At 45.3% G+C, this 23,094-nt stretch overlaps 1 protein-coding gene across 2 annotated transcripts in view; it reads right to left on the bottom strand.

Moving 5' to 3' along the window:
• Nucleotides 1–23,094, bottom strand: part of CFAP65 (cilia and flagella associated protein 65) — a 684,907-nt gene that overhangs the window by 533,641 nt on the left and 128,172 nt on the right. For both annotated transcript variants that reach the window (XM_085650063.1, XM_085650062.1), the window contains exon 8: nt 461–683. In XM_085650063.1, coding sequence (XP_085506189.1) covers nt 461–683 — 223 coding nt within the window. The remainder of the gene's footprint in view (nt 1–460; nt 684–23,094) is intronic.

The following is a 23,094-nucleotide window of genomic DNA, read 5'->3' on the forward strand; positions in this document are numbered from 1 at the left end:
TACTGCTCTAAGGGTCTACTAATAAACCATTGAAGAAAAGAATAGTTGGGCACTGGCAGATAAAATTCATCCCATCCCTACCAACGTGCCTTAATTCTGTCTGGATGGTAAGGCCTCTTCGTGTCAATTCTGCTGACACTCTGCTAAGGTGTTAAATAATGAAGATAAGAGAAACAAGTTTGGACTGGAGAATTCTAGAAAACTAGACACATGCCCATCTTCATATAGCCATCCATAAATATTGCCTATCTTCAAATGACACTGGATTTAACCCAGTTCCCCATAATTTTAAGTTGCAATTATTAGTGCTACCTTCTGACAATACATGTATATGAAAAACCATTATTCACATTTCTTCAAAAGCTTGGAGCCCAACATAAATGTAATGAGTCTTCAATCATTCTCATTTTAGCTCAGAAACTTTTCACTACCTTCAAAATTGTCCTCTTGTGCTACCTACCATAACTCCACCCAGTCACCTTCAGAACCGTTTTGGTGAGGTTTCCAATGGGGATTACAAAGAAGTAATCCACACTTTCCACACCGACCAACTGAGGTCGGAAGGAGAAAGCAATCTTCAGTGTGCCGTTGGCAGGAACCACTGAATGGGGCGTGTTGCAAGAGAAGACACGGGGCTGTGATGAGGACAGGTTTTCTCTCTCGATGTGGAAAGGAACGTTCACCTGGAACAACAGCATTCAACATGTTATTTACATGGAGGCCAATGTTACTTACAAAGCAATAGCAAGTGCAATATGTAACATAGACACTCAGATAGTTTTTTGGTTTTTTAAACAACTTAATTGAGAAGATGACAAGAGGCTACAGGGAACCAGCAAAATTGTACAATAAAGTGAGTTCCCTCAAAACAAGCGTCAGTCCAGTGCACCTTATAGGTCCATTGTCAGCTCGTTTATACAGCTACAGACTTAATGTGTGCCAGCAATTTGAGCCATGTAGCTCCAAAATAAAGACCTGAAAGAAAAAAGGGAAAGGAAAGAACTGAAAAGGCAAGAGCATAAGGGTGAGGGGGAGGAAGAGGGATGCTAGCCTCACAGGAGAGGCGGCACCGTGCCTCAAGGGCAGGCTGTTTGGATAGTGCACAGGTTGAGGAAATCCGGTTCAATGCATTCACACAGTGTTATGATGCGGGTCGGCGGGGGCCAGTGAGTGAGCACTGAGATAATCCTGCAATGGTTTCCATATGTCTCTAGGTCGAGAACGCATGAACATGAGCTCTCAATAGTTAGTCAGCTGGCCTTGGGAGAATGCCGCATCACCTAACCATTCGGTCCGACGAGGGTAGTGCCTCCTGCCCCAGCACATGGCTATCCGCCTTTTGGCAAGTAACAGGAGTAAAGCCTCCAGCTTCCGGCGAGGGGCTGGGACATGTCGCACATAGCCTAAGAGTGCAGTTAGAGGAGAGCGTTCGAACCGATATTCAATCATTCCATCCAGTGCATCAAAAATACATGTCCAGAAACCTGCGCTCTCCGGACAGGACCAGGACAAATGCAGAAAATCTGCTTCAGGCCCACTGCAGCGCATGCACCTTGCATCATTCCTCAGACCTACTCTATGCAGTCATGTGGGAGTTCTGTAGATACGGTGGAGGAACTTAAAATGAATTAGCCACAATCTGTAGTTAGGAGATAAGTCCTTGGCTTGCGTGCAGCAATGGGACCATTGTTCATCTTCTATGGGGATCCCCAATAGCTCCTCCCAAACTCTAGGCGCCGCAGGTACTGATATAGGCTCTGCACTCTGCATGCCAGCATACAGACGAGTGATTAACTTATGCTGTGATGGATTGGTTAAAAAATTCTCCAGTACCTGAAACGTGGGGGGTGCCGACGGGAATGTGTCATATCTCACCCTCAGTACGTCATTTTGTCAAGAAGGCAACAACCCTCTGCCGCAAGAGCGTCTACCATGTCAGCAAAAATCCAGCCAGGGAACACGTCCACCATAGTGTGGACATCAAGCCTGTTAAGCATTTTACAGGCTCCGGAGTCTTCGAGAAATGGGAGATCCGGGTGGCACGGCAGGGGGACCGAGGAAGAGTACATCTCTCCTAGGCAAGGCCTGCGGTGAAGTTCTCTGCAATCCCAAAGTGTGCAACTAACGGTGTCCACCGCCGCACGCGGTCTGGGCTGCAGCTTATACAATACCATGCTCAGCGGTGTGGCAGCAGCACGGTCGCGCTCGGGTGCCACATGAGCCATAAACAGGGTGGGGAAAATCCAGTGGTAGCTGAACTGGGACTGGGCACAATTGTAATAGAGCTCCCTATTGGGTACTCCCAGACCTCCCTGCTCGAAGGGCTGAGCGAGGATCTCCCATGAAATTTTGGGCTGCTTACCCGCCCACGTAAGTGTGATTAGGTTGGAGCGCGATCATCACTTAAAACCCGAGGTGAGAAGGATCGGGAGATTAGTGAATACATACAAGAACTTGGGGAGTACAACCATCTTGGTGATGGCCAATCGCCCCGGGGGGGAGGGAGAGGTGGAGCGAGTTCCAGCTCCCAATCCGGCTATCAAGCCAGTCCCTAAGTCTTCCGTAGTTGCACTGCCATAGCTCATCAGTCTTTTGGCTCAGCCAGATCCCGAGGTCCTTCACTGGGCCGAGAGCCCATCTCAGGGGGTAGTCTGACTGGGACCTGGCGTGGCTGCCGTTGTGGGAAAATGCTCGTTTCCCCCAGTTGATAGCCACCCCGTAGAGACCGCCGATATTTATCTAATTCACAGGTCTAAATTGACCGTGGGGCGCTTGACATATAAGGTGACGTCACCCACGTAAAGGGACACAAAAGGATCACCCTGGAGACGAACGCAAGACCGCGATGGGTGTGGTGCTGCCACAGCCGGGCGGCCAACAGCTTCAGTGCGATAGCGAAAAGCAGAGGTGATAGCGGGCAACCCTGCCGTGTGCCCCGAGATACGGGGAAGGGGGGATACAATGACTCTGAGGCAGAGGCGCGTTGTTGGAGAGGAGTATAGGAGGGCAATCAGTTTCACGAATTTAGCGCTGAGACCTAGCTGGCTTACGAGGGGGTACTAATATGGCCACTCTAGAGTGTTGAAGACTTTAGTGGCATCAAGGAAAACCACCGCCGCTGGCATCGTGGGTCGAGCTCCTGCATAGTGGCAAAAAAGATGCATAGGTTGTGTGAGGTGGCTCGTCCAGGGAAGAAACCACACTGAACAGGTCGTAACACTAAGAGCATAAGAGAGAGCAAACGCCCAGCAATGAGCTTCGCAAGAATTTTATTGTCCAGGTTGATCATTGACAGGGGTCTATAGGAATCACAGACAAGTGGGGCCTTGGCTGGTTTCAAAATGGTGACGATTAGGGCCTCCCTGTGTGGGAGGACACTCCCCACAGTCCAGGGATTCAGCATACATGTTGATGAGATGGGGCACAAGCAAAGGAGCATATTCTTTATAGAACGCGGCCGTGAGGCCGTCCAGAACCGGGCCCTTATCTCCGCGGAGGGCACGGATTACCCCATTTACTTCCTCCGCAGAGGAGGGTTCATCAAGATAGCTGCCGTGACCATCGGCTAGCTAGAAGAGCTGCATAGAATCAAAAAAAGTGATCCAGTCACGGTTAATGGAGGGCTGTGTTGCAATGTATAAGGAAGAGTAGAATGACAGCATCTCAGCTTGGACTGCGGTCTGGCCCTCTGCCATGTCACCAATCGGTTTACGGAGCACGCAGATATAATCGCCGGCCCAAGGTCTCTTGAGAAGGCCGTCGAGTGTTTTACCTGCTCGGTCGCCATCACCATATATCCGGATACGAGTCTCCTTCCCCAGGTAAAGTTTTTCCCTAACGGCAGCCTCCTCAAACTTGACCATCTTATCTCTGATAGTGCCCAGAGTCTCCCGCTGATTAGTGGCAAAGAATTCCTGTTCCAGCACACTGATTTCACACTCAAGGCAGTGGAGGTCGCCATGTAATTATCGTAAAATTCCTGCTTGCTTTGCAATACACTCACCCCTGATAATGGATTTAAATGCCTCCCAGAGTGTGGAAGGGGACTGGAATGTGCCTTAGTTCACCGCAAATTATTCTGTTATTGCTGCATAAATCGCATCAGGAAAGACCTGGTCGAGCAATGCACCGCCGGGAGTCACCAGCTGAATGTCCTGCAAGGGACACCAGGTAGCGCGAGCTTGAGCAGCGCTGGGAAGTGATCAGATAGTGATCTTACCAGGTGAAGTGATTCAGAGACCCCTGCCAAGATATCCTCCGAGACTAACCAATAGTCCTTTCTGGACCACATGGGACCGGCTGAGGAAACACATGTGCCCTCCCGACACTCAGATAGTGTAAGTCATAATTGACATTGATGTGCGGAGAGTGGGTCCTCTACACAAGTAAATTGCCTACATACATATTTCTACTGTAGTTGTTGTTTACGTCCAGCTAAAAAGACAGTGCTTGAGGCCACAATGTGGTACTGGCTTAAGTGCTGGAAGCTATTGCAGTTCTTGTACACGCTGATAAAATAGCTATGCTGGATCCTGTATAGGTCTTTAATTTCAAAGCAAGTTTATAAAAACGGATTTCATTCTTTGTACAGTGCAATTTAACATTAACCTGGACAGTTTTAATTATTTATCCAGTGTTTCGTATAGCGCAAACAAGACCCAGAATTGGGTATCAGAGTGCTTAACAGATCAAAAGCATTAAAATACTAAAACAGTTTAGTTGAGTCCTATAGATAGTTACCATGCATCTCTATACATTTAACGAAGAAGTGTACATTCAATAATACAGTCTAAAAGGAAATAGGTTGTTACCTTCTAGTCCAGTCGTACGTGTCCTAAGTATTACCAGTTCACATTCTGATAGGCTGTCCTCAAAGGGTATCTCAGAACATAATTTTGTATAGAGGAGTGATTCATAGCAGACACATTTTGTAATAGACAGTAGAGCTCCATCCAGGAGTCGGATCAAGGATGAAATGATCTGAGAGTATCACTCCACACAAAAGAGTAGGTCGAGAGATTATCTGTTGGAGCTTATAGAGTAAAGGTGAGTATGGGCTTCTGTGGATTAAAGGGAGGAATTTGCTCATTAGAAAGGTCTTAGCTTTCTTTTTGAATACGGTAGCAGGCAAGATTCTTCTGATGCTCGGGGGGAGCGAGTTCCTTATTTTTGGTGCAGCTCCAGAGAATGCTCTATCATGTGTTTTTTTCTTACAGAACAATGAAGGTTTCTGTAAAAGATTACCGGAACTCCGAGAGAGTCTGTTTCCTCCAGAAATCGTAATTTTCTGGGACAGTAAAGATAGGAAATCAAACACTTTTTAACTCACATTCAGCCAATATTCCCAGCTGTCCCCCTTTAGGCAGCAAGGTTCCATACACACTAGGAATTCCAGCTGTTGGGCATTCTAGTTCCATTGAACAACCTACTCTGCCCATACAATGTTCCTTGTCTATTGGTCTGGGAGGGTTTATTCAATTGTATTGCCATTAACCATACCCTTGCCTCGGAAACATCCACTTTTTGAAGGGCACAGGTAGCTCAAGGGGGAAACCAAATCATTTTTATTCCTTGGGGCAGGGAGACTAAGCCTTACAGTGGAGGGAGTAGTAAGTTTGAGTGAACATGGCGTAGCTCTTCCTGGACTTAAGATCAAAGTGAACTCAAACTTGAAGTCACAGATGGGGAAACACTGAGGGCAAACTCTGAATACTGTAGCAGAGCCAAAAGGTCCATAGGGAAATGAAAGGGCGATGCAGGTCATATTTGCATGAGATCCACCTGAGATGAAATCCCTTGCAATGCATTTAAAGAGCAGATATGGCATGGATCACCGTAATGGCAGAGGCCGCTGACTAAGTTCTAGTCAGTCACTTTACAGATCACAGTTAGAAGGATAATTCCCAAAGGTTCTACATTGGAAGACTCACCCTTGTACAATGGGGACCAACCATACAAGTGTTGGAGTAATTTGTCTTTAAATAACAGAATCCTTAACATGCCAGCATCTATCAACATACACCCTATTTAAGAGTATTCTCCTTGCAGAGCTAGAAACAAATTCAACAGTAAAAAGCTTTTTGTATTTTTTAATGTACTGACCAAGAGTCATTTATTTGGCAAATACCTGAAAGATCAATCAATGTATTAATATGAAAATCATAAAGCACACCTGAGAGAAACCTCTAATTAGTCCAAATAACAACCATACTCCAATGAAAATACGGAAAAAAAGACTTAACAATTTGCCCAACCTGAATTTCACCAATGGTCTTATCAACTATTTTTCCTATGCTAAAAGTTGAACCATAAGACAGAAACTTAACATAACATAGTACACATGCACAGACTCAAATAATGACCAACATTAACCTGATTTAACAAGAGGGAGCTAGATTCATACCCTGAGAAACCTACAACTTCAACTATTCAAGCTCGTTCACAGGCTGTCCATAAACAAATATTTTTATCAATGTCAATGTATGAGAAAAGTGCTCTAAATGTGTAAATCATAAACGCATCAAAGCCTTGTCAATGGGTGTGAACCATTTAAAATGCAGCATATTGTAAACACTTAAACACATTGAAGGCTAAGATTTATTATTAGGGTTAGGAAGGCGGTAAGTCATCCCACTTGTGCAGGAAAGGCCATGGCTGTGGCAGAGAACCGACTGCTAGAATAAAAGGCCCTCATAGTTCTGTTGGAGCATTTCTATCACACGCATTCCCGCCAACAAGGTGCGAGAATGTTTGGCAAAAATGTAATGCCAGAGGAGCTTTCATGGGGTAATTATGGTTTTCAGACAGAACCCCTTAAAAAACACAAAAAAGATATGCTCCTGACATGCTGGGAGATTTCTCCCCTTATGTAGGGGACCTTTGTACGTTTAGCATGTTCATGACCACCATGGATTACATGATGGTCACAAACATAATTAATATGTATGGGAAGGACCGCCAAAAGAGGGTGCGCCTTCTAATGCACTTCAGCTGGCAGACCATGTAAGATGATTCTTATGAGTATGGCGCTTAAGGCATAGCTCACTAAAATAGGCTGTCTACAGCAGAAAAAAGAAATATTGCAAGGCTTAAAGAATCACCTTCATAAAAACTTCATCTTAAAATCAGATGCAGAACTGTTCAATATGGGTCCATGAAGGCAAGGGCCTTTTTCAGAGTTTTACAATAACTACCAGCTATAGAAATGACTCATTTAGATTCACTTTATCTGGATACATTCCTGTAAATATCCTCAAATTCTGGCTTGGATCAGCAACTCATTGATCAACATTGGACAACACTTTTTATCAGATGGAAAGCTTCTTATAAGAGTAGATTTTCTATTGATAATTCACTCCCATAATAACTTTACCTTTTGAGATGATGACAGGCATAAAACAGGATACTTCCCTGCACTCTTTCCTCAACCACCCGTGGTGCAAATGTCTCAAGGATAGTCTTAGACAGCAATGAGCTTTCATTAATTTTTGTGCAAAAGCATTCCTTAGCTGCCCAAATAATCTTAACTGACAGATTTTGCATTGGGAATGAGGAATCTGTAACTGCCACCACTTGATGAGTCTAAACAAAAAAAGACTCAGTCGAGATGGGCAAATCTTCTATATTAGGTGTACCATTGTTCTGCAAACTTGGATTGTGGTTCTAGGTGGCGAGCCAATTCTTCTTTGCTAATAGAGAAACTAAAGTTGTGAAAGATGACTTTGATCATTAGGGCAGCTTTTCTTCATCATTGGTAATGGAAACTGTTAGACCTACCAGCCTTTGGCTGTAACCTCCTTATTTTTTTCTTCCTTTACCCTCTAATTTTTCTGTCCACTAGTTTTTTTTTTGTGTTGATTTAGAGGCTCTGTGTGCCCCATTATCACTAATTGATGGTGCGGCGCAAGGTGCTTCCCTAAAATGGAGGGAGGGAGAAAGCTCCTCCACAAAATGGTGGCCTAAACTGTCACCTCAGAACCTGGGCCATAGGCTGTCATGAGGGGTTCCAGAACCTTCTGGGCCACTCTGGCCAGTCAAGGCCCAGGCTATATATAGAGGTGAGGTGCGTCGGCCATTTTGTAGAAGGTGTGAAGTGAGGTAGTCAGGAGTGAGGCACCTGAGTGGGGAGGTGGGAGCGCAGAAGGGGGGAAACTGACTGTTCTTAGGGCCTGCTTTTTCCCCCCATTGGTTGACACTACCCCCTACCTCGGGACCTAGCCTTGCCTTCAACCTCTGACCTGGGATCACATTAACTGGTTGTGCTTCCCGCCTAGACAGGACCCCTGAGGGGAACTGAGGGAAAGAGTGGCCATCTCCAACCTTGTCCACCGTTTTCCTGACTGTGCCTGGGTTCCCCCTGTCTTGTTCCGCCACTGGCGTGTGGCCTGCCGCCTTCCAACTAACCTGCCCTGAGCCAGGGCGTTGCTGTGAGGGAAAAAGGGGCGCTAGGCGCCGAGCACATCGCCACCCCCGAACTGCAGGCCACCCCTTAATTTGTATCACCATCGCCGGGCTGCCTCCAAAGAATAGCTCACCGCTGCGGCCCGGGGCCGGAAAGGTCACCCTCATGGTCACTGGGGCCCGCAAAGAGGACCGGGGCCCCGCCGCTGCCGTCGCAGCCTCGGTAACGCAGCACATCTTGTGAGAGGGCTGCCGGAATTCGAAGAAGACCGCGTTAGGCTTGGAAGCCAGCCTCCCGCATCACGTGACGGGGCGGGCGGCCTGACGCCGCCCCCGCCGACTCCTGAAGGCGTAGAGGCCGCACCCCCGCAGGCCGCGCTGACAACGGCAGCCGCGGGCGCGCCTCCGATCCCCCACCAACTCAAAGGTATCGCGGAAGGAGGAGGCCCTCGACCCGGAGATCGCCGGGAGGCCGGAGAGCCCTCGCCAGGGCCAACATTGAGCCACAGAGTAAGGTAACCCCCAGGGGAGGAGGGCGGGAGGCCCGAAGCTCGCCCCTCCCCCGGGGGAAGCCCGTTGTCAAGTCTGCTGAGAGTCCCCTCTACCCTTCGCACCGGGATCCCCAGACCAAGTTGGCGCTGAGACGCGCTGGGGGGAACTGTGCGGAGCCGCGCTCAGGGACCGTATGTTCAGCTCTTCTGGGACTAACCCGATAGGGCTGCCACAACTAACCACGAGTAAGGAGCTGATGTGAGGCCAGAGTTCAGGCAACACAGTACTCCCAGCTTTGAAGCGCTAGGGCTTGGATAGATGCAGCACTATGCTTGAGGCTCTACTGAAGCGCTATATTTAGTGACTTGATTTCAAGCGCATTGTAATGGCTATGTGAAGCGCTATATTTAGGCTTTCCTGTTTTCAGTTTCTATTTTTGGTAAATTCTGGTGGGGTTCTTTCAGTTTTTTCAATACCTTAAAAAACAGTGGTTATCAGTGGATACACATTTTTGCACCAATAAAAAAACAGAAACAGTGTTTTACCGGTGTTTATGGAATTTTTATGTAATATTAATTATTGCTTGCTTTCTGCACTGATAGTGCATATGTGTAGGTAGCCTATACACAGGGTATATGATGTCCAAATAAATTTTTACTGCACCAGAATGGACTAAAAAGTCAATAGCATTCTTCATTAACTCTGAAGATTGTAAAGATGCTTTCAGCATATCATCTAGCAAGTGACAAGGATCTTTTACAGGGAAGTACTTCAGCTCAGGTATCGATTTTGACAGGCCATCATACAACTTTTTCATATACGTAGCTGAATTACTGCAAATACAAACAATATCACTCCAATCTTTATTGAACTTGGAAGGAACGATTTTCAGCAGCATTCCAAGTGACACTGTGTTCCATGTTTACCAAACGCCTGGTGTCATGTTTTCATCACTATCTCAGATGCTTGGTGACAACATTCTTTTCACATATACCTGTCACTACATCTTGCATTGAATGTTTAAAGAGTGGGGTGTTTGGCAATTCACTTACAATCAATACTGGCTCACTAGAAAAGGGGGCTGATGTATCAAAGTATTTCACCCAGTCTCTGTCTGTGGGTTAATGTGATGGTAGATATTAGGAAAGATTCTTATGAAACCAGTCATTTTACCTATCAGTGAAATCAAATGTAACCCACATTTCAAATATGATTTTGATATTTCCTGATTCTCTACAGTTTATAAAATAACTAAATAAGACCTAAAACATGCTTCTAAACACTGCGGGCCCAATTCACACAACTAATCTGAGACATAATCCTAAACTTACTACTTTTGGTATTCACAGAAGGTACTTACTACTTTTGGTATTCACAGAATGCACTTACTGCTTTTGGTTAAACTTACTACTTTTGGTTAAACTTACTATGTTCGGTATTCACAGAAGGCATTTAGTAGTAGTAAAGTTAGGAGTCCTAACTTTACCAATACTACATGCCTTCTGTGAATACCAAAAGTAGTAAGTTAAACCAAAAGTAGTAAGTTTAACCAAAAGTATTGTCTAACCAAAAGTAGTAAGTACATTCTGTGAATACCAAAAGTAGTAAGGGCCTTCTGTGAATACCAAAAGTAGTAAGTTTAGGATTTTGTCTCAGATTAATTCTGTGAATTGGGCCCAAAATCTTTAGACCAAAGACCACAAAACTGAAAAAAGCAGAAGGAAGAAGAGACGATGTTTTAGTGACATCCCTAAACAACAAAACTCAAGCAGAATAACGTTAGCCCAGTCTTTCTTGATGCTACCTTGTATAACAAAGTTACAATGTATTGTCCCCTTTAGGAAGAAATAAAAATGACTTTCACTCATCTTTTCCTTCCTATGAATGCAACTTAGCTTGTGGTTGCAAAGGTGTTTTTTCAGTGTTTATATGTTTACACCGGTGATGGCTATTTTCCTTTCAGTGGGGTTTTATCAGTTATTATAGGTTTAAACCTAAAACCAGATAGCCTACCTATATTTAATGACCTGATTTCCAACGCATTGTAATGGCTATGTGAAGCGCTATATTTAATGACCTGATTTCAAGCGCATTGTAATGGCTATGTGAAGCGCTATATTTAATTACCTGATTCCAAGCGCATTGTAATGGCTATGTGAAGCGCTATAGTTAATGATCTGATTTCAAGTGCATTGTAATGGCTATGTGAAGCGCTATAGCTAATGACCTGATTTCAAGTGCATTGTAATGGCTATGTGAAGCGCTATATTTAATGACCTGATTTCAAGCGCATTGTAATGGCTACGTGCAGTGCTATATCTAATGACATGATTTCAAGTGCAATGAAATTACTATGTGCAGGGCTATGTCTATGACCCTAATGAGATGTAAATGAAAACTGATTGATTTCCTCTGAAAGAAAAGAAAAACGGGATAAAAAGAAAGATAAAGCTTTTCTAACTTTTCTAACTCCTTGGTGTAGTGTCGTTTTTAGTGGTGATAACACTGGAGTGCCGAGGTGAGTGGGATGCAAGCACGACATGTCCTCTGGAATGAGGCCTGTCCACCTGAGCCAAGCTACCATAGGTCTTTAGGTCCAACAGAAACACAAACAAATTATTCCTATACATAAGAGTCCCAGAAGCTGTCAATCCTTCTCATGAATGCTGACATTTGTAACGGTCACTTCATACAACATATTATAAAATAAGTTTGCAAAGAATCACATCATAATAAATGTGTCTGTTGGGTCCACTGACACTAAGAATCATCTGTTCCCAAAGGAAGGGCACTATTTGGGGGCAATCAAGCATTGCAGACCTCAGCTTTTTTTTATATTGATATGCTCTGGATATGCATATCCTATCTTTTTTTGATTCACATTAAGGTGTCCTGCTTAGAGCAAATACTCATGATCTAATGAGCCTTAGGATAATCTCTCGCCTCTCAGAGGTGAAATATGAATGGTGGAATATGAGGGGGCTTCTAAACAAACTATAGAGCATGTGTAAATACAATGATGCCGAGCACCCACTTTCCTGAGGTTATAGCTTCTCAGTCAGGATGGAAAGCACGATACTCTCCTTCCAACTCTAAGGCACAGATAGGTAGTATAAGAAAAGTGCATGTAGGCTTCCCTTGAGAAGAAAATATTGGGGCTTGTAGTTTTCCTCCTTTTCTAGATGATCAGAAGATGGACTGCATTTTCACCATATGAACAGGGCAGGATATTGTCTCTTTCGAGCCTGATACCTAGAGAAAAAGTAAGATGATGCAGTAGAAGAAGCAGGATCTTCTTCCGTAGCTATTGCTCTCTTGAGATGTTTAGCCTCGTCTCAGAAATTATACTCTCGTAAGCTAAATCAAGTTCAAAGTCATTGTTATAACATAAATCTAGGGGGCATTTTGACAGAATAAATAGAGGGACTATGACACACATGAATATATCGGTGTTAAACCATATGGGGTCTTCGGACATATAATTAGTCGCATTTGTAAAACTTCCATCCTGGGGTGGCGAAGAACCCACGATATTCACATCGGCTACACCCGCCGTAGATGATCACGTATGGACAGAAAGGGAGATATTTGAAAAATGGGGTATTGATATGACGAAGGAAAAGGAGAAAGCCTATCCACAGTTTCTCCACCCGGATGGTTGTCGAGCACGACTTAAGGCGGAAGGAGAGGAGGGCGGTATGGGTTTCCAAGGAGAGTTAAAAAGATGTCAAGAGCCTACGAAAAGCCCATTAACTTATAAGAATAAGTGCCAACAGGCGGCAACATCGATTTTAAAGGGGGCAAGGAGTCGTTCAATCTCATCATCTAGTGCCATCATAGCCCCCCAGGTAGTTAATCGCTACAAAGAAGCCACAATGAGCCAAGTCCGACACCAAAAAACTGATTGGTCTTGGCTCCTGGGTGTTCTGCACTCCGGTACAGATGTAGACTCTAGTATTTGACAGAAAAAAGGTTTATTCGCTGGCCACAAAGAGAGCAAGGTTGACGTCTGCTCATGGAATATAGAGGGATTGTCTGCCAAGAAAGTCGATAAGGAATTCCTAACCTTCATCAGAAGACATTGTAGTGTAGTTCCTATATCCCTGATGTGGAACAACCTTTACATCGCGGTTAGTACACCGCGATGCAGTTACATCGCAATCGTTACAATGACTGCATGTTACCACGCCATGCCATTACAACACAAGTCTTTACATCGACTTGCGCTAGATGGCGTGCTAACATTACAAATAGTGTAGTTTACTATCCAAACACCTTCCCTACTGTTAAGTGGACTGGAGTTGGAATAGTAAATTACGCTTTTCTAATGTGAGCACGCCATCTAGTGCAAGTCGATGTAAAGACTTGCGTTGTAAAGGCATGGCGTGGTAACATCACAGTCGTTGTAACGACCGCGATGTAACGGTACGCGTTGTAAAAACTTGCGTTGTAACATCGTACATCCATCCCTGATAGGCTCTGCGCATTGGAATAACAGACACTATAGATTTGACATAGGACTAAGGTCAGTATGTCTCTATCGAGTATATTAAACTTAATTACTTGTGTGTGCCAGCTAACTCAGAGGTCACTAGAAACTTCTCGAATACACAAGCAGGGATTAGTTTCTGACAACTGTATAAACATGACAACTTTGTTTCTTTTTAGAATCGGAACAGTCTCAGAATCGTGGAAACAATAGATAACAGTTTCACTCAGTCAATCGTGCATGCTTCGTTTCTACAGAGTTGCACAGAAATAGAGAGACGGGCGTTTCCATAAAAGGGTTTATTGAACAGTCTTATTTCTCATGCAAGAGATATGAATTGCTACAATCGTAAGACAGACTGCGAGGTACAATATGTACGAGGTTAGCAGTAAGATAAAATAATACTGCAATAGCATGGTTTGTAGCTATGACATATATTAATCAAAATACATACATAAATAACATAAGATAAAATGTGATAGTCATCTGATGCTTCTAAATTGTTCTACCCCAGTGTACCTAACCTAAGTGCAACACGAGGTTTGAAGTAGGTGTTATTTCTAAAGTATAGCTAGCTATATTTTTAGTTTAGCCAAGAGTTGCCAAAAGTTTCTCTAAGTTCTAGTCAGCTCCATACCTTAACAATGAGAGAGGTTGGAATCTCTTTTCTGGACTCAATAGTCTAACCTCCCACAAAGGAAGTCAGAGAGCACTGGAGCTGTATTCTCTGCGAGGAGGATGTCAGCGTAAGGTCAGTGCATCAGGCTGGAACTCGATCTCCTCCCGAACTTGCCGTGGCAAACCGCGTAGTCTGGGTTGGATCGAATCCTCCGGGAACCGCAATATGCCAGGGCAAGTGCTGGTATATTTATATCTTTAAGGTGTCTAGGAATGCTAGTATTGACGTAAAAGTCGGGCAGAGGAACGTCATGAGTGAACCCCTAAGGAATAGATGTTCATGCATACCTAATGAGTTCTTGGAGAAATCAATATTGAAGCTGAGGAAAATTCCTAAAGGCTTATGGGTATGGTTTTCCAAGAATTTGCTGTAACGTGGATGGACGGATGTAGGTGGCCATGCCTGTATTTGGTTTGTACGGACAATGTCTAAATAAGGGCCGGACTTCTATGTCCAAATAAGGGCAATGTGAATTGTACCTATATAAGGGTATAAATCAGGAAACCTATATATGGAATCTAAATCTGCACACAACAACATCATATAGTCCTCTTTCAAGAGACATGGGCTCAAGAGGAAATTGATCCTCCAGCATACCTAGGGTAGAGCAAACCAGCAATTAAAACAAAATTGATGGGGCGGGCTGCAGGGGGCTTAACATTAAAATTTAAGACGTCAGAATTGATCACCTGAATATACAAGCAATTAAGGTTTGGACACTTTTTCCAGTTAACATGACCACCTTGTTGATAATAAATGCTTACATTCACCCCCTCGGAATTAGGAAAAAAGAATCTATTTAAATTATATTGAGCCTTATTTCAACTCAATGTGCAATGAATCCAGTTCCCTTGATTCTTTTGTCGATGATTTTAAAATGAACCTTTTCAGGGGATGCCTAGGGATCAAATATTGGATATTATCATCAATATTTGGAATATTCCGGTGACTGAAGCATTTAAAAAACAAACTGATAGAATAGGGAAGGATGCGGTGCGTAACCTGGAGCACCATGGTTTACGAGTATTGAACGGCCGGATGTCATTTAACCCAGATCTCTTGACTGGGGGAGAATGTTTGAATCATTCAGCATTCCGTCCATCATTTGTTGCAGTTACACTTTTCGCCCTAAGTGGGATGGGTATGCCCAGATTTGGGTCCCTTGCTCACTGTGCCACTGGCTTCAAGCTAGCCTGGCTGATGAAGGGTGACATACCTTGAAACCGGTCCCAGGATGCTTGTTTCTGGTCCAGGGAGTACCTGGCTTGGCAGTTCGGTCTTGACTGTTCCTATGAGGCACAGGGTCAAGACTGATTTGCATATGGCTGGGTCCAAACTGGGGTGGCGTAGTGGGCAACAAAACAATGGATTTAACCCAGATCTCTTGAGTGGGGGAGAATGTTTGAATCATTCAGCATTCCATCCATCATTTGTTGCAGTTACACTTTTCACCCAAAGAGGGATAGATATGCCCAGACTTTGGTCCCTTGCTCACTGTGCCACTGGATTCAAGCTAGCCTAGCTGATGAAGAGTGACATACCCCAAAACCGGTCCCAGGATGCTTGTTTCCGGTCCAGGGAGGACCTGGCTTGGCAGTTTGGTTGGGACTGTTCCCATGAGCCACAGGGTCAAGACTGATTTGCATATGGCTGGGTCCTAATTGGGGTGGCATAGTGGGCAAAAAACCTGATGGATTTAACCCAGATCTCTTGACTAGGGGAGAATGCCCGAATCATTCGGCATTCCGTCAATCATTTGTTGCTGTCACCAAACATTCCGGCACAACCGTCTCACCACTCAGCAAAATCCCAAGCAGTCATAGACTACTCCTTAGTATCATTACCACTATACCAAATGGTTATAAGTTATAGTTTGGGTAACAGGCTGGAAAGCGACGACCAACCGCAAATGATCAGTTTTCACTTAAATATCTCCTTACACGAACAATCGGCCCCAGAAATAGGCTATCCTACAGGACTAAATTTAAAAAAGTTACAGTGGACGCTATCCTGCATAGAAAAAGTTGAACACCAAGCAAGAGAATTATGGGAAGACTTATACTACATAGATCAAAATCTTTTGACCCACTGGGATCAATTTTCAAAACGCGTAGTGGAGTAAAACATCGTTCAACACAGAGTTAGAGAATCAACAGGTATTTCACTTCCTAAAATAATTTCAGTGCAACTCAAAATACCCAAAAATAAATTGAATCATGCCCTGAGGGTGTTAAAAAACAAGCCTTCTATTAGTGTCCGGTGTGAGACTCTACCAAAATTAAGGTCACTGCAAAAAGCGATTTGGGCCCAAACAAAAACGGAGCTCGATCAGTTCTGGTTTAAAATCTATTATGCCACTAAACATAAATATGCAAGAGAATTTTGAAGATTGGTAAACCTATCCACCGGTAGGAAGTTTCAACAAGCAACATAAAATATATCTGAAGAAGCTGGGGAAAAGCACCTGGGTACCACGTCGGGGTCACGGATACAGCAATTGGCTTATCAGAAGAAGCAACGTTAATACAAGGGAAAACTTGCAGATAGAGATCCATCTTAAAACTGTGGAGAAAATTATTAGCATCAGCCGCTGGGATGGTGTACCCGGGCCAAACGGTCTTCCCCAAGCACTGTATAAAGACAATCCGCAATATTGGGCAAAAAAAACCTGACAATATTATTTAAATATATCCTGGTGAATTTCCAGATAATTGGAGGGGCTCAATTTTGGCCCCGATTTATAAAGCTGGACATACCATGGACCCCGCCAATTATCAACTAATAGCCTTAATGGACTGTGAGGCAAAGTTTTTTTCCATATGTCTGTTTGCAGATCTAACGTCCTGGGTGGTCTCCAAAAATCTGCTGTCAAGAAAGACTGGGTTTATTAAAGACATGGGTACTATTATTAATATTTAAATGCTAGCACTTACAACTGAATTGGCAAGGCGTCGCTCCCTGAATTTACACTTGTGTTTTATTGATTTTCGATCTGCCTGTGACACGGTGCAAAAGAACATTCTCTGGAATAAGTTATCGAAAATGGGAATTTCACATAAACTCCTGAGAGCAATTCAATTGCTGCACACAAACACTTGGACAAGAGTAAGGTTGGGCCAAGGCACAACCGTTTCAAAAAAATATTAAGAATGAATGGTTTAAAAAAAGGTTGTGTCTTGGCCCCAGTCTTGTTCAACCTGTATCTTGCTGATATTTCTTCAGGTTGAATAGCATTAACTCACACACTCCATTGGTGGCTGGCTTCAAGGTCTCCCACCTATTGTATGCCGACAACATTGTTCTGCTGTGCTACACAAAGGTGGGGCTGCAGCGGTTAATTAGTGAAACTGCTTTGTCCGCCTCGCCCCACGGGTTAAAGGTGAGACTAAATAAGACAAAAACCATGTTGGTGTCAAGAGGTATAGCAGCTTGCCCAATACTCAGCATAGCAGGGTCCATGCTGGAATGGGTTTTAGAGTATAAATACTTGGGTATCAGTTTAGATGCGAGGGGCACATTTAGGAACCAGTGTGCTGCACTACAAAGAGGGAACAATTCTTTAACTGGAGCATTTGCTGCTCTCCAGAATAGCTTACAAGGGATGTCCCTCAACCCACTATTACAAGTTATGTCAGCTAAACATGTTCCATCTCTGACATTTGGCGTGGAGATGCTGAGAGGGAAGGCTGATTACATCATAGACAAGCTTGCGACAGAAACCTATTGTCGCCTGTTTAATCTTCCTCAGAAGGCATCGCCATCACAAACTCGATTAGAGTTTGGGCTTAAAAGACAGAATTTAAACAGCCTAGGGGCATAATTGAAATTCTGCCTAAAACTTAGAAATACTAATAATTCTACACTTATGACATTGGTTTGGGAGGCTAGAAGTGATCGTAGACACACGCAGGCCCACGAATATTTCAACTTGGCTTTAGCTACGTTCAAGGCAGAACAACTATGGGCCTTACCCAAATCTCAGGCGGCATTTAACAGTCATCAATGGGTGTAGTAAAAAAAGTCTTCACTATTGGACAGAGAGGCGCTGGTGAAAAGATCACTTGTGAGGATAGTAATTGCATCATATGGCAAGCTATCCCCACAGAAGTATCCAGGGGACCTGAATGGCCTAAATGCAAAGTTGAAGTTCTTGAGACTCCAGTTTGGCAGTTTTCAATTTCGCAGTGATGCGCCATCTTGGAAAAAGCCGAGTAGTGAAAGGCCATGCCGCCTATGCAATTACAAGAGAGAAGACATTTGCCATATCGTTTGTAGTTGCCCAGTGCTAATAGTTGAACGCAGAAGTCTGTTACGGCAGGATTTTAAGCGACAAACGAAACGGACATGCCGTCACGCAGTCGTAGACCGCTTGCAGGGAGAAGTTTTACAATTTACTGGCAGATTCTCAAAGTCTGTAGATATAGCAGAGAGGAAACTGCTTAACAGTGCCCAGTAAAGAGCTCTTATTTTTTTGTTTCGATTTGTTTATTGCTGTTCATGTTTTATATAGAGTACACATTCACTCAGATATGACATAACTGTGCGGGGGTTTTCTGACCCCTCATCCATTTGTACTGTTGTGTTTTACACAATAATAAGTCTAAGCGGTCATACATAACAATATTTGTCCATAAAAACAACATTTTATTTTCTCTTTTCGATAACAGCTTGCAACATAACATAACTTCAAGCAGCTCTTACTGTTCTTATTCTATTAATTCACACAACAAATGAATAAATAAAACATCCGGTAGGTCAGAGAGATGCGTTCGCACTCTTCTAAAAGGTATCTAGTCTCAGTTTGGGAGTTCTAAAGCAACAATACTAGAACTACTTAATATGCATCCCAATGTTTGGCATCCTTGAAAGCCCAAATGAGAGCAATGGGATTCTGAACGATGCGACACAGGTGAAGCTTGGCAGAGGGTGAATCAGCTGCTTCCACATGGAGGTCTGTGACAGCACCGAGGGCTGGGAGAGAAACAGGACTAAGGAAGCACAAATCCATCAATGTGAGCTTTATTAGTGCAACAAAACAAGGGCGAGGACATGAAAACTCTAATTTTTGGGGGGGTAACATCACACCTTCAACTTCCACGTTACCCCTGGCTGCAGTTAAAGCAGTGATAATGAAAGCTCTCTGAGTGGTTGGCTTGGAGCGCGTGCAATGATGCTTAGAGCTGTGTAGATGCGTTCCATTTCCTGAAGGATAGCAAAGTGTGAGAGACAGCTGCCTGTGACGTTTTTGACTTCTATTGTCTGAGATTAAAGTGTGGGGAGGAAGAGTAACTTCCTCCTCTGTTCTGGAACTAGAACAGAGACCAAGAGGTACACGGGTTCGCTCTGCCAGAGGCCTCCTGAATGGAAGACCGTCCACGTATGAGTGGGGAGCAGAGATCCTCCATCTCGCAATGGAGGATGATCAGCTCCTTCATAGAGCTGCTCTGCAGTCATGGAAAATCCGCATTGTGACAGACAGACAGACACTCGGCACCATAATCCGAGTTAATCTTGGGTTTGACAGAATCCTCTGCACACTGAATTCCGACCACCCCTTAAACACGCATCCTAAAATACTCATGGAGGTTGTGACACTCTAAAGGGGACAGAGCAGCAGAGTTCCTTGGGCTGCCTTTTGACTCTTAATTACTAACAACAATTACTGTTTAGTAGCCATCAAATCTGACCGTTGATGTTTCGGAGGCCTGGCGGCCAGTCTCTTTCTGCTGAGGGATATCATTCGTACTTTGTTCTGCCTATTACCGAGCCTTTACCCGAGACTGGGCTCGACTTTGCGAGTGACTAGAGAACTAACACACCGGTGTGGTGGGGCACACACCGGTGATAGCGGGGCCTGCCGGGGGGGCAAAGGGACACTGCTAAAGGGCGTGCAATGATGGGAAGCCTAACTATGCTGAGGCGCTAAGAACACACACAGGCACTGGGTTACTCCGTCCGCGCCGTCAGCCACGTGCGCTGACGTCGCCGTTTATTTATACCCCCTGACCCGAGCACGGCCCAGGGAGTTGCTGGTGGCTCACTACATCCCATCTATCCCACGGAAAATGTGAAGATGCCAATAACATTAACATAACATAAGGTTTTGCATAAAGTTCTTTTCTTGACTTGCCCATACTCTAAACGTCCACCATCAGCCTGATCTTCAGCACAGGAAGTCTCTCAGTCGAGTACTGGGTTTAGGGTGGCCCCTCAGTCCATAATGCTGGCTACATCAGTAGCTGTCAGATACCTCCTCCCTTGGATCTGCTTGCACCGGGTTGACCCCTGCCGGTTCAACAGGACTCTCCTCTTGTACCTCTATTGGCATGTCTTCAACTCCGGTGCTCTCTTCCTGAGGTAAGCTGTCAACCTCATTCCACCCCACGGGCTCAGACTCCGTTATCCACGCCGCAGGAGCAGTAATCATTGATCCTCTGATCTGTATCATCTTCCACAGCTCACGCTCATACGGCGTTCGAAACTTCAACCCGGGATGCCGGTCCTTCACCACCACGAGATCACCCTCTCGTATAGCCGACGGGCGGGCTCCTCTTTTCTGGCGGAGTCATTGTTGCGTTGTCGCCGATCTTGGGTGCGCTCCGTATCCAGTACCGTGAGGGTCCATTGGTCACTCATGGGAATGCTGTCCCGCACAGCTCGCTTCATGAGTAAGTCACTGGGAGCACATCGGGTAGTGCAATGAGGTGTGTGCCGGTAAGCAATCAAAAACCAATGTAGGCAACTCTCCAGATTTTCCGCCTGGTCCACTCCAATCCTCAATGCTTTATTTAGAGTCCTCATAAATCTTTCTACATCCCCGTTCACCTGCGGCCATTGGGGTGTCACTTGGTGATGCTCAATGCCATGCTGCTCCAGATATTCTTTGAAGTCTTGTCCCTGAAAAGGCGGCCCATTATCTGTGCGTATTTCTTCTGGCATCCCCAGGAGTGTGAATACCTTTTTCAGCACTGGCTGAATGTAGTCAAACACAATGGATGTTACCACCTCCACCACTGGAAACTTGGAATGACTGTCTACCATTACTACGGTGTGCCTTCCATCAGGGAAGATTCTAAAGTCCAGGCTCACCTTAGTCCACGGCATTTGGCTGGGCCCCTCTGTGATTACGGATCGGCTCCTGTGATCAAGCTTGCGTGGCATCCTCGCACCTTTTCTTCTACCATGCGGTCTACCCCCGGGAACCACACTTTAGACCGAAGGCAGACCTTTGTATTCTCGACTCCTTTGTGGCCCTGGTGGGCCAGGTCCACTGTCCTTTTTGCAGGGTGTCGCCGGTATCACCAGTCGGGTGCCCCTGAGAATTACTCCATTGCCGGCTTCACTTAATTCCTCTCGGCATCTCCACAGGCTCTCACGGTTCTCTTTCTTCCTCCGTTAATCTGCCTGATCCCTGCAGGAACCACTTCCACTGATGGTTGTAGAGAGTCCGCCTCACATCTTATAAACACCCATCTTGCCTGGTAGCCTCTTGGATTTCTTCTAGGGACAACGCCTGGGGGCACGCCGCATCCACGATTTGCCGCACAAATGACTGTTTCTTCATCCACCTCTCCCTTGTTCCCGGAGTAGAGAGCTAGCGGGTGCCTTGACAAGTAGTCTGCCGGATTATTCGCTCCTGGGCGATACACCACCTTGAACCGTTAATGTTGGATCTGCACCGCCCAGCATTCTATCTGGGGAGGGCCATTGCGGGCATTACCAGTGAACAGAGGTACCGATGGTTTGTGATCCGTAACCATGGTAAATGTGTGCCCACACAGGTAAATATCAAAGTGCTGGCATGCCCAGCGAATTGCCAGTGCCTCTCGCTCGATCTGAGCATATCTCGTCTCCACAGCTGTGAGTGCTCTACTGGCGTAGGCAATGGGCACCCACTCATTTTGCGTGTCCTTTTGGAGCAGAACTGCCCCCAAACCCAATGGGCCGCCATCCACTACCCGCTCTGTCGCTGACCCGGGTTGGAAATATGCCACGGTAGCTCCCTGTAGTAGCGCACTTTTAATGCCATTAAATGCTCGGGCTTCTTCGTCTGTCCATTGCCACGGCACATCTTTCTTCGTCAACCTCCGGAGCGGTTCTGACAGCGTTGCAAGGTGGGGAATGAAACGGCCGCAATAATTAGCCATCCCCAAGAAGCTTCGGACCTCTGACTATGTTTGGGGAATGGCCGCTGCCCTGCTAGATTTTACCTTGGCTGGATCCACCTGTAGGCCTTTTGCAGAGAATCTGTACCCAAAGAGCTCTACTTCGTTGGCATAGAAGTCACACTTAGCTCTGTGCAATGTCAGGCCCTGCTCAACAAGTCTCTTGAGGGCTACTCTTAGACGGGTGTGGTGCTCCTCTAGCGACTTGGGGAAAATGAGAATGTCGTTGCTGACATTTTTTACGCACACTAGTCCAGACAGCGCCTCTCTCACCGCATCCTGGAATACTTCAGCTGGCGACGATACTCCAAAACTCAGGCGTTTGAACCAGCAGAGCCCTACATGTGTTGAGAAAGTCGTTATGTAGCGACTCTTCTCCGCTAACACCAGCTGGTGATAGCCCGAGTTCAGGCCCACTTTGGACAACCATTGCGCCCCGTTGATGTCCGATACGATCTCATCTATAGTGGGGGTGATGTGCCTCTCTCTTCGGATCGCCTTGTTGGGAAGTCTCATGATCACACATAGCCTGATTGCCCCCGGCTGTTTGGGCTTCGGCGCTATAACCAACGGCGACACCCATGCCATTGGTCCGGATACTTTTTCAATTACTCCATCCTTCTCTAGGCGCTCTAGTTCAGCCTCTATCAGTTGATGAAGATGAAACGGCACTCTGCGGTGTCAGAGAGCAACTGGCTTGATGGTTTCATCAATGTGTAGCTGGACCTCCACTCCCTTCAGACATCCCAGTCCTCGGAACAGTTCGGGGAACTCCTCTAGCACCACCTCCGCTTGCGACTGGTGTATGTGCCTCGCAAACATTACGAGCCCAAGATCTTCGGAAGTGTGGCAACTCAGCAACAATCTAG

The sequence above is a fragment of the Triturus cristatus genome, chromosome 3_2 (genome assembly GCF_964204655.1).
Source record: "Triturus cristatus chromosome 3_2, aTriCri1.1, whole genome shotgun sequence".
Classification (NCBI taxonomy): Eukaryota; Metazoa; Chordata; class Amphibia; order Caudata; family Salamandridae; genus Triturus; species Triturus cristatus.